A 12674-nucleotide genomic window follows, 5' to 3' on the forward strand; every position below is an offset into this window, starting at 1 on the left:
GGATAATCAGATTTAATAATATCTACAATCATTACTCGATAAAATATATTCCTTTGAATAGACAACTCTAGAAAATCATCGTCTAGAATTAAACGTTCTTCCATAAGAACTAGATTCCTCATGATTCGATCTTTCTCGAATCTATCCATTTTTTAGAGTCCTAACTCTCTCACGATCAACTTCAGACTAAACAGAATTTCTTTTTTCTACTCTAGAAAATATACGCTAGGCTACTATAGAAAGAAAAAATACCATTGATTTAGAAACATTTTTATTGATCATAATTACAATAATAATATTCACTGATGCATTTTGTTCTCATCAATATATTTCGATATGACATCTAATGCTAACCGAAGTTAATTTATATTGAGAATATTTACTTTTCCAGCAAAACATAACTGCTCCTCCTGCTTGAATTTGCGTAATAATATCACGTATCTCGCATAGATAATTTCCCATTCAAGACATAGTTTACAACCAGCAGTTATTTCCACAGCTACATTAGGTACTCCTATATCGCTGCTGCTGCTGCTGTCGTTTCCATCATTAATCTCCAATAGTGTAAATGCACCACTCATTTTTTTTCTCCACTAATATCTTTGCAAATAAAAACTATTCTCTTTGAATTCAATTCTCTTACTAATATGAATTGTAAAGAAAACTATTCCTTTTATTCAAATCCTAATCACCAATCAAGTTATACTCGTTCCTCTTGGCAAAGGTGTAATGACCTGTTTACCTACCAGAAAAACCTGTTTGGTACGGGGGCCCCTTGGAAATGGTACCTTGGAATATACTCATATGCGAAGAGAATCTTAATGGTGTTACTATTCTTAGAAAGATATCACTATATGGAATATATAGAAAAACATATCAATGTATATATATATAAATATCACTATTCTTACGATATCAGCCATAATTTCCTCTATATCATTATCTATATTCTATATCATTATCTATATCTATATCCTCTATTCGTCTATTCTTTAAGTCTATAAACATAAAGCTATTTGCACACCTCTAACTTGCTTTCTAAGATGTCCAAGAGCACTCATACAAAGGAGGCTGACAAACAGAATGCAGTTGGGCTGAATTACGAATTTCTCCCACACTTTTTCATTTTGACCCAATAACTGTGAATATTCTCAAAACTATAGCCTACACCAAGGCCTCGGAATCCCAGTGTTCAAAAACGAACTGAAGAACACTTTAATTGAGCAATATGTTTGTTTGTTTTTTAAATTGCCACTACATGGTCCAGAGCACCAACATGATTATCAGCTTTCAGTTCTTCCTTCTATTTTGTTCTTCTGTTTTGTTTTTTTTTAGTTTTTCTGTTTCCGTGTTATTTTACTTTAAGTTTTGGTTGATTCCACTGTATTCAAGGTCCCCTCTCCTCGTAGGTGCATTTGTTACAGGTATATGTTTAACAAACTGACTGATTGACGGATTGACAGGATAGATGTATAATACACTTAATCGATTGTTATTTTATTGTCGATATTACTGACAGCACTATTATTCTGCACCCCCTATCTACTGAAAACATTGTTTTACTTTGACATCTTAGATTCCGTTTGAACAGCAACAAAAAAAAAACTTGGGACTAGATCTCTTTGTGAGAATAGAAGGCATGACGGCAAAATTGGAGGAAGTATGGGGAGCCGATTGATGACATGGTGCTAAAGTAAGTAATCTCACAAAATCTCAAAAAAATAAAATGTCAAACATGATTGGCAGACCAGGTAAAATCAGGGTTTTGAAAAGATTCAAAGAGTTTATTACCTCGAGAAGTACTGTACCATTGTCAACATGACCATCAGTGCAGTAGTCCAAGTTTATTTGATCGCCACTGGGCAAACTGGGTACAAATATACCTCCTGTGGCCAAGAAGTGAAAATCTTCAGCATACCCATATAATGCAAGGAAGCTGCCCTGAAAAAACAAGAAAGCATAAAAGCAATTATATTTCTGATTATAGTTGACCACCCTATTCACCACCACCTTCTACTTTAATTCAACTAAAAGTCATCTACCATCTCTTTCACACAGTTATATACAGTTACACCACCAAAACTGCTGTTATTTGGTATTTTCATTATAATTTCAACCAATGTCTCATCCACTCCCTCCTGTTCCTTGCACCAGCATTACATTAACAGTGTGTCCTTAGAATTTTCATAGGCAAAGTCGTAGTTTGGTGCCACAAAATGACAGACCACACCACAATAATTTGCGTTACTTAAAAATGGCACGAGAACTTATGACTTCCGTAAGAATGAACCCTCTTTCGATCTTCTAGTGCCGTTGGTTAGATACGATCAAACCTGAGAAAAAAAAAAAACCTAGAAATTACAACTCATCCATGGTCTTTCTTCAGGAAAAGCATAAAATTCCACATTTTTGTAGATAAAACTTTAAACCATCTGTAGTAGGGTTATCTGATATACTGAATCTAATGGTGAGATTTTTATCAAGATTTTTGTGCATTTTGGAAGGGTTTTCCCCTCTATTTCCGAAGATCTGGTAAATTTTCTCAGGCTCGTAGATTCTGATGGATAATATTGAACTTTGTATCAATCCAACCAACACACAAAGTTAATTTTTTATGTATTTTTTTTATGTAGCGAAGAAAAAATTGAAAGTTGTAAAGCTATCTTAATATATTAAATCTCGGGCAAAGATGTCAATTCACAAAACATGAAAAGACCTTTTTTTCAAATTACATACATTGAAGGCATGATCGTCTTATCACAGAAGCTTATGCCCGCATGTATTTCGGTAATTTTGAAAAAAAAGATTAAGCAAAGAGCTAAAAAGCCATCTTAGACAATTCATCAAACAGTTCGTGGTAACGAACTGTAAGTAAGGAGCGAACCGGCTCAATAGTAACCGAAACCCTAAAAACGGAATTTTGATACCAATAGATATATCAAAAGAAATGATTGATTTCAAATGCTGATTTCAAATATATAAGTTTCGTTAAGTTTAGTTTTACCGATTAAAGGCTACGAGCCTGAGAAAATTTTCCCGCTTTTCGAAAAAAAGGAAGAAACATCCTCTAAAAGTATTACAATCTTAATGAAAATCACACCATCAGATTCAGCGCATCAGAAAATTCTACTGTAGTGGTTTCAACCTCTTATCTGCAAAATGTGGAATTTTGTATTTTTTGCCAGAAGTAACATCACGGATGCGTGTTTATTTGTTGTTTTTTTGTTTGTTTTTCCCGGGGGTGATCGTATCGACCCAGTAATCCTAGAATATCGGGTGAGGCCTCATTCGAACCGAAATTAAAAGTTCTAGTGTCCTTTTTAAGTGACCGAAAAGATTGCAGTATAACCTGGCCTCCGCCCCCCCCCCCCGCCCCTTTTTAACAAAGTCGTCCAATCAAAATTTTGAGATAGCCGTTTTGCTCTACACAGTTGAAAGGCCCCATAACTATTTTTTGCTGGGGGTTTGTAAAAGGGAGAATATTATATGGGAGGGGAAGTTTCCAGGTGGTAAACTTGTCAAGGCGAAATTAAACACTGGGGGAATTTGCCAGAATTCCTATAAAAAATTCTTTGTAAATATCTTGCTTTCTCTTCTGCGTCTCAATTTTACGCGCAGAGTTGTTAAGGCTAATTGTCTGGAGTAAATTTTCACCAGGATCGAATTGTCTAGATAATATTTCCGTGGGTAGGGGGATTTCTCCGTGGAGGTGGGACCAGATTTCCTGGCATAACTTAAAAGCGACCAAAAATTTAAAAAAAAACACGTTTTTCAACTGAAAGTAAGAAGCAAACATTAAAACTTAAAATGAACAAATATTATTACCTGTATGAAGGGGATTTGCCCCTCCTAAACACCTCACATTTTGCGCTAAAGTTAGAGTTTTGTCCTAATCCTTTAAGAACGACTCCAGAAACACAAGGGTCGTTTAAATAGAACAATAGGAAGCTTTTTTAAAAGTAATTAATTAAAAAAAAAATTTCCGAAAAATAAGTTTTTCAATGAAAAGAAAAGGCCATTTTAAACTTAAGCTCAGGAGATACAAATACCTGTTAAAATTCAAATTCAAAACGACCTGACATTACTATTAAAGAATAAATGAAACCCAAAACGAACAGAAATTAAATAAACAATCATAGCAAAAAACATACAACAAATAATAATATAAATGAATAAATAGATCTTAAAGTGAGTAATGCTTAGATTGAATATGAAAATCAAGCTTAAAACGAAAAAAAATATTTTGCTATTAAAATATAAATGAAACTTAAAACGAACAGATATTACATAAACAATCAATACGAACAAACATACAATATATATTAATGTAAATGAATAAATAGATCTTAATACAAGTGAAACTTAAATTAAATATGCAAATCAAGTTTGAATCGAATAAAAATAACTACAAACAAGAGTTTGGGTATCGCCTCACTGCAGAAGCCTAAAACCTACTGCGTCATTGGTGCCTTACTGAAAACTATATGAGTCTTGAACAGTCTTGGAAAGTATAAACAAAATCAAATTGAATATTAGATATATAATAATATCAACTGTTGAAAGATCCATCAGTTAAAGATTTTTTTTCACTGTAATTTTTATTTTTATTTTAAATGCTATAAAAGCTGGAAAATGAATAAATATGTAATATACGAGTAAATCGTTTTCAGTGAAGCGCCAATGACGCAGAAGGCTTTAGGTTTTTGCAGTTAAAGAAGGGGGCAGTATCCAAATTTTGTTTGTAGTGAAATTATATTTGTCTTGACCAATCTTGAAAAGAACTGATAAATTAAACTGAATATCTGATGTATAATGAAATTAATTGCTGAAACCTCATCAGTTCAAAATTTTACTGTAATTTTAATGTTTATTTTCAATATTAAGTGCAAAAGAAAACAATTGTAATATAATTCGTTTTCAGTAAAGCCCCAATGACGCAGTAGGTTTTAGGCTTCTGCAGTGAGGCGATTCCCAAACTCTTGTTTGCAGTTAGTTTTATTCGATTTAAACTTGATTTGCATATTCAATTTAATTTTCACTCGTTTTAATATTTATTTATTCATGTTTGTTCGCATTGAATGTTTATTTAATTTCTGTCCGTTTTAAGGTCCATTTATACTTAAATGAAAAATTTTTTTCGTTTTAAGCTTGATTTTCCTATTCAATCTAAGCGTTACTCGCTTTAAGATCTATTTATTCATTTATATTATTACTTGTTGTATGTTTTTTTGCTATGAATGTTTATTTAATTTATGTTTGTTTTGGGTTTCATTTATTCTTTAACAATAATTTCTGGTCGTTTTGAGTTTGAGTTTTAACAGGTATTTGTATCTGCTGAGCTTATGTTTAAAATGACCTTTACTTTTCTTTGAAAAACTTATTTTCCGGAAAGTTTTTTTTTAATTAATTTTTGTTTGTTTTTGATTGCAAAAAGTTTGAAGTTTTTATGGCATTTGGGGGGGGGGGGGTTGCTTACTGTCCGATTATTCTTGATTTTAAGAAACGGATCTAGAACTTTCAATTTAAATCGAATGAGGCTTTTTTCAAAGTCTGTACGATTACCTCTTTGATAAAAACCTTATATATGAACAATAGACAGCTTGCATAACTTGTGGACAGCGATTGACAACAACGAAAGGATTGAAAAAATAGCTCCAATAAGGGGGTTTAGACCATTTCAATTGCTGACACAAAAGGAACACGACAGTTTGGGATTGATCTTAATAGGATTTTGTGTGCCAAAGCAATTTTGCATCTATCACAGAGTATGTATTTTAACCTTATAATTGAATAATTATAAGAGATTTACTATGTGTTCTTCCATGCAAAAATTTACCTTATTAAAGTCTTTGGTGTGGGGGTGGCGTACTTGGCATGAAGAAGAAAACTTTAGCGTAGACAGTAGGAGAGGGGGAGGGGGAGGTTGGAGACTCATCCAATACGGGGTGGAACTTTACTTATCTCCTCCGTTCCCGATTTAGGAGATTAGACAGGCTCATTGGCCTGTAGAATGTTGGACCATTTGAATTGTGGAAGACGTTAAAATACTCCAAAATACTTTATATTTTCAGTAATTGCAGGATTGATTTCATAGATTGTGGAATGGTGAGCCCCCTGGGCCATCATTTGGATGAGTCTCAACTCATAATATGAAATTTTGATTAATTGTTCCGTGTTATGTGCATATATTATTCTATATATGTTATTTTGAGTTATACTTTTATCACATTGCGTTCATTTTTGAGCCTTGAGATAAAAACTGAAACCTTAGTGTAGACAGTGGTGGGGGGGAAGTCTCTCCCCTCATACGCATAACTGAGCAGCTACAGAGAAATTAAAACACATGAAATTAATCTGTCTTTTGAAAATGTTCTTTTTCAAAAGAGATGAACAAAATCGTCTAAAAGAACCTGAAGTGCTATCTCTGACATTTCCGTTGATTCCTTATTCCCGTTACTTTTAGATGTAAAATTTAGAATATTATCGAATGGGTTAAGTCGTCCCCTCCCTGAATAATTCATATTTGGAAAAAACACCCCTGGGAAATTCCTCCCCCCTCAAAGAACATTTTCTTTTCCTGCTGATAGTTCCCCCTTGTTAAATTCCACCCAGCAGAAATTTATTTATTAATTTACATTAATACCAGCACTAAATTTATTTATTAATTTATATTAATATCTATTGTATGTTTGTTTGCATTGATTGCTCATTTAATGATTGTTTGATTTTTTTATATGCCCCCAGGGCATAACTTACAACGCCTACCCCCGGGCCTTGGTGGGCCGTGTCGACACCGGAGTTTTTGTTGTCAGAACTTTGAACTATTTTAAGAAAATGTCTATCTCAAAATTTTTATATGATGCATTTAGAGCGTAGAGGAGGGGGGGGGGGGCTAGTTGCCCTTCTATCTCTTTTGAATCTTAAAAAGTGAACAAGAACTTTCAATTTCAAATCAAATGAGCCCTCTCTGAAGTTTATACGAGCATCCCTTCCATCAGAAATAATGAGAACGATTCGGGGAATCCTGAAATTACAACCCTTGTCTTGAGGGCTGTGGGAGAGTTGTCATCCTCTAAGACCTAATTTCCAGAACTTAAATCTACGTTTAATAAAATGGGCGCATAAAAGTTTTGATTGGATGTGTTTGGGGGAAAGGTGGTGTTAGATGGGGGTTAATTGCCCTCAAATCACTTTAGACTATTAAAAAGGCACTAGCCCTTTGAATTTCCAATTGAATCAGCCATTTTTGAAGTTTCTACGACACCGCCTTCTATAAAAACCTTATATACCCCAAGGCTATAACTTAAAACCCGTGCCTTGAGGGCTGTGGGGGAGTGTCCTCCTCAAAAACATATTTTCTATCTGCAAATCAACTACGATGAACAAAATGGATATCTTAAAATTTTGATTGGATGTGTTTGGGTGAATGATGGGCTTGAGGGGGGGGGGCTAATTGCCCTTCAATCAATTTTGACTATGAAAAAGGGCACCAGCCCTTTGAATTTCTAATCGAATGATCCGTTTTTGAAGTTTCTACGGCAACGCCTTCTATAAAAACCATATATGCCCCCAAGACATAACTTAAAACACGTGCCCAAACGGTTGCGGGGGAGTGTTATCCTCAAAAACATAATTTCTATCTGCAAGTAAACCACGCTGAACAAAATGGCTTTCTCAAAATTTTTATTGGATGTGTTTGGGGGAATGATGGGCGTGGGGGAGAGGCCTTTGAATTTCCAATAGAATGAGCCTGTTTTGAAGTTTCTACGACAACGCCTTCTATAAAAACCTTATATGCCCCCAGGGCATAACTTAAAACCCTTGCCCTGAGGGTTATGGGGGAGTGTCCTCCTCAAAAATATATTTTGTATCTGGAAATCAACTACGCTGAACAAAATGGCTATCTCCAAATTTTGATTGGATGTGTCTGGGGGAATGAGGGGCGTGGGGAGGGGGGCTAGTTGCCCTCCAATCATTTTCAACTATTAAAAAGGGCACTAGAACTCTCGATTTCCAATCGAATGAGCCCCTTTTGAAGTTTCTACGACGACCCCTTCCATATGAAGTGCCTCTGGGGAAAAAAATAAAACATTGGAGCCGTATGGCCTTTACTATAGGCAACGCTTCAGCGTTGCCTCTGATAACAGCTTTAGAAGGAAGAGCAAGGTAATAAGGGGGGGGGCACCCCTTTATATGCAGAATAATTTCTGTTCGTTTTAAATTTTAATGTTGCTCATTACTTTCAGTTGAAAAAACTTGTTTAAAAAAAATTTAATTCTGGTACAAAGACATCATTTCAATAAACAAAGAGCAACTTAGTTTGGTTCTAGAGAGTTTTTAGCAGGTTCTTGCTTAGAAAGGGGCATAATAGGGTCTAGATAATACCTTCAGATTTAAAGTAGAATAACGATTAAATCCCACAAAAGAAAGCTGACCATAGCCCCCAAAACAGAGATACTGTAGCTTCAACCGTGTGAAGTTCATTCAGTAGGCTACTAACTACATGGTGAACATTTCGACAGAGGATAGAAAGGACTATACTAATAACTATAATAACTATATTTATAGTTTGGGAGCCATAGCCCCCAAAACAGAGATACTGTAGCTTCAACCGTGTGAACTTCATTCAGTAGGCTATTAACTACATGGTGAACATTTCGACAGATGATAGAAAGGACTATATTAATAACTATAATAACTCTATTTATAGTTTGGGGGCCATAGCCCCCAAAACAGAGATACTGTAGCTTCAACCGTGTGAAGTTCATTCAGTATGCTACCAACTACATGGTGAACATTTCGACATAGGATAGAAAGGACTATATTAATAACAATAATAACTGTATTTATAGTTTCGGGGCCATAGGCCTCAAAAATATAAATACAAGACGTATTTATAGTCTTTTTCTTGGTCTCTTCCAATTTTTTCAAGGCGTTTTTGCCTGTCCTTTTCAAAGCTCTTTTCAAAGCCGTTTATGTCCTTTCTTGGAAACCAGGGTTGAATTATGACCCCTCTTGCACAATTTCTACTGATATCCATGCTGTCAATGTCGATAGCAAAAAAAATATGGGTTTTCCGCAACAATTTTCCTGCCGTTAGGCATAAATGATTCTGCAGCCCATAAAAAGGAGAGAAAAAAGTGATAACTGTCCTATACTTCCGTTTCATATGCTTAGCTTTAGTTCTGTTGGTTTATTTGTGAGAAGATATTCGTGAGCCAAATAAATGAATGTTTTAGTTCTGGAGATAAGAATAGTCCTGATTTTTGAAAACCAAGCTAACTATTGCTTCGGGTTGACTAACACAGAGTGACAAATATAGCATACATGTAAATTCAATTTCCGGAGAGAAAAATAAAAAAACTACACTTTTTTAAATTCTGATTGGTTCTTTTTGAGAATTAACTAAAAAAAAAAAACTTTACGAAAAATAAGTTTTTCAAAGAAAAGTAAAGGCCATTGTAAACTCAAAATCAGCAGATACAAATACCTATTAAAATTCAAACTCAAAATGACCAGAAATTACTATTAAAGAATAAATGAAACCCAAAACGAACCGAAATAAAATAAACAATCATAGCAAAAAAACATAAAAAGTAATAATATAAATGAATAAATAAATCTTAAAGCAAGTAATGACGTATATAATTTTGGAGACCACACTGCCTTTCCATCACAATAAACAAAAGTTCAAATAGGGATAAAATTCTTTTTATAGACAGTGTTTCACAAACAGTGATAGAGATTCACAAAAAAATACCCGATATTTTGGTCACATATGCAGTGACCGTCATCAGTAGTAAAACTGTATTAATATAAGTTTATCCCTATTTGAACTTTTATTTAAAGTGAGTAATGCTTAAATTGAATGTGCAAATTAAGCTTAAAACGAAGAAAAACATTTTGCTATTGGTGTATAAATGAAACTCAAAGCGAACAGAAATTAAATAAACAATCAATGCAAACAAAGATTATAAATGCATAAATAAATCTTAAAACAAGTGAAACTTAAATTGAATATGCGAATCAAACTTGAAACGAACAAAAATCACAGCAAACAAGATTTTGGGTATTGCCTCCTTCTCTCACTGTACAAGTCTAAAATCTACTGCGTCATTGGCACTTTACTGAAAACTATATGTGCCTTGAACAGTCTTGGAAAGTATAAACAAAATCAAAATTGGATATTCGATGTATAATGACATTGACTGTTGAATGATACATCACTTCAAGATTTTATATCACTGTAATTTTATTTTCATTTTCAATCCTGTAAGAACTGGAGAAGAAAATATTTGTAATATAATTCATTTTCAGTGAAGCGCCAATGACGCAGTAGGCACTAGGTTTTTACAATTAAGGAAAGGGGAAGTATCTAAACTCTTGTTTGTAGCGAAACTATATTCTTCTTGAACAATTTTAGAAAGAACTAATAAATTAAACTGAATATCTGATGTATAATGATATTAATTGCTGAAATGTCATCAATTCAAAAATTAACATTTTTTTACATTCATCAATTCAAAACTCTTTGCAGTGATTTTTGTTCGTTTCAAGCTTGATTTGCATATTCAATTTAAGTTTCACTCGTTTTAAGATTTATTTATTCATTTATATTAATATCTATTGTATGTTTGTTTGCTATGATTGTTTATTTAATTTCTCTTCGTTTTGGGTTTGATTTATACTTCAATAGCAAAATACTTTTCTTCGTTTTAAGCTTGATTGCATATTCAATTTAGGCATTACTTGCTTTAAGATTTTTTTATTTATTTATATTATTACTTGTATGTTTTTTGCAATGATTGTTTATATAATTTCTGTTCATTTTGGGTTTCAATTATTCTTTAATAGTAATTTCTTGTCGTTTTGAGTTTGAATTTTAACAGGTATATGTATATGCTGATCTTAAGTTTAATACGGCCTTTACTTTTCTTTGAAAAACTTCTTTTTCGGAAAGTTTTTTCAATTAATTCCTGTTCGGTTTTGATTGCAAAAAGTTTCAAGTTTTTAAAAATTCTTTATTTCAAAATCAAACTTTTTTTTCAGCATCAAATGTTGATCAAAACTACTATCAAAGAAAAAATAAGAAAGTTAAAAAATAACAAAAGTAAACAAGGTATCGAAGTAACAATGAGCAACTTGCATAACGTACAGCCCTTGCACTGTAAATCAAAGTAGCCAAGTAAATCTCTAAATACAAGTATTAAAGTAAATAAAGTGTCAAAGTAACAATAATCAAGTTCCGTAACTCAGAGCCATTTCTCCGGGGTTGGGGGCGGGGGTTCAACCCCGGAAGTATAGTTATTTGGTCCTTGAATTTTTTTGAACAAAATGGTGATCTCAAAATTTTGACGGGATACCCTTTCAAAAAGCGGGGCATGGACTTGTTGCCCATTTATCACTTTTGACTCTTAAAGAAGAACTAGAAGTTTCAATTTGTAATCAAATGAGTCCCCTCTAAAATTAATACGACCACCCCTTCCATAAAAACCTTATATTCAAATAATAGGCAACTTACATAAGTTACGCTCCTTGCCCCGGGGTCTCTGGAGGATTTCTCAACCCCTAAGTTATAGTAATTTGAATTTTGGACTTTTTTGAACAAAAAGGATATTTCAAAATTTTGATAGGATAAATGTGGAGGAAATAGCGCAAGGGGAGGGGGGTTAATACTAAGTGGTGGATGGGTTTGGCTGTGCACAACCTTCCTGCGTTGGCCCTTTTTCCACTAATCTCAATACACAACTAAAAAAACAATAAAACATCAAAACCTTATTGTCTTTATGACCTTTAGTTTTCTATTGTCTAAAACTTGATAACAGAAAAAAATTAATTATAAACAACTAAAATAACTTTACATAAGAGATAACCACTCACAACCAATAGGCTATACAGAGCTATCCTCCCATTTGCGCTGCAAATGCGAGGACATTAGGGGGTCGGATTTAATTCTAGGGGGTTTGTCATTTGATTTCCCTTCCAAATTTATACAACCACCTCTTCCATAAAAACCTTATATGCCCCCGCAGAATGAGCTACAGCCCTTCCCCCAGGTTCTGGGGGTCGGGAGTTATGTTGACCCCAAGTTTTTGTTATCTGATCGTTGGACTACTGAAAAAAAACTAGCAATCTCAAAATTTTTATCGGATATATTTGAAAAAAGGGTGTATAGGGGGGGGGGTAGATGCCCTCCGATACTTTTTGAATCATAAAAAGGTAACTAGAACTTTGTATTTCAAATCAAATGAGCCACTTTTGAAGTTTATACGACCTCTCCTTACGTAAAAGCCTTTTATACCCCGGGGCATAACTTAAAACAGTTGCCCCCGGGCTCCAGGGGTTTGTGTCAACCTCGGAGTTTTTATTATCTGAGGTTTGGGCTATTTTTAACAAAATGGCTATCTCAAAATTTTTATCGGATTGGTTTGGGGGAAAAAAGGGCATGGGGGGAAGCTAATTACCCTTCGTTCTCTTTGGACTCTTTAAAAGTGAGCTAGAACTTTCAGTTTTCAATTAAATAAGCCCTCTCTGAAGTTTTTTTTTTATTACAGGCTTCACGGCTCCATCCCAAATGATGATTTGCCGCTAGTCCTGGCAATTACCTCATTTTCTAACACTGAGGTACTGGTTATACCTTCTCTTGAAGGCGTCAAGGGGAGGATTTTTCGGGA

General features: G+C 34.0%; 1 protein-coding gene across 10 annotated transcripts in view; it reads right to left on the reverse strand.

The window, feature by feature from the left end:
- The window catches only part of LOC148939665 (G protein-coupled receptor Mth-like), a 254938-nt gene that overhangs the window by 66656 nt on the left and 175608 nt on the right, over positions 1-12674 (reverse strand). For all 10 annotated transcript variants that reach the window (XM_089107140.1, XM_089107137.1, XM_089107144.1 and 7 more), the window contains exon 4: positions 1792-1941. In XM_089107140.1, coding sequence (XP_088963266.1) covers positions 1792-1941 — 150 coding nt within the window. The remainder of the gene's footprint in view (positions 1-1791; positions 1942-12674) is intronic.

Source organism: Artemia sp. Qi Xiang Cuo, chromosome 21 (genome assembly GCF_049724085.1).
Source record: "Artemia sp. Qi Xiang Cuo chromosome 21, ASM4972408v1, whole genome shotgun sequence".
NCBI lineage: Eukaryota > Metazoa > Arthropoda > Branchiopoda > Anostraca > Artemiidae > Artemia > Artemia sp. Qi Xiang Cuo.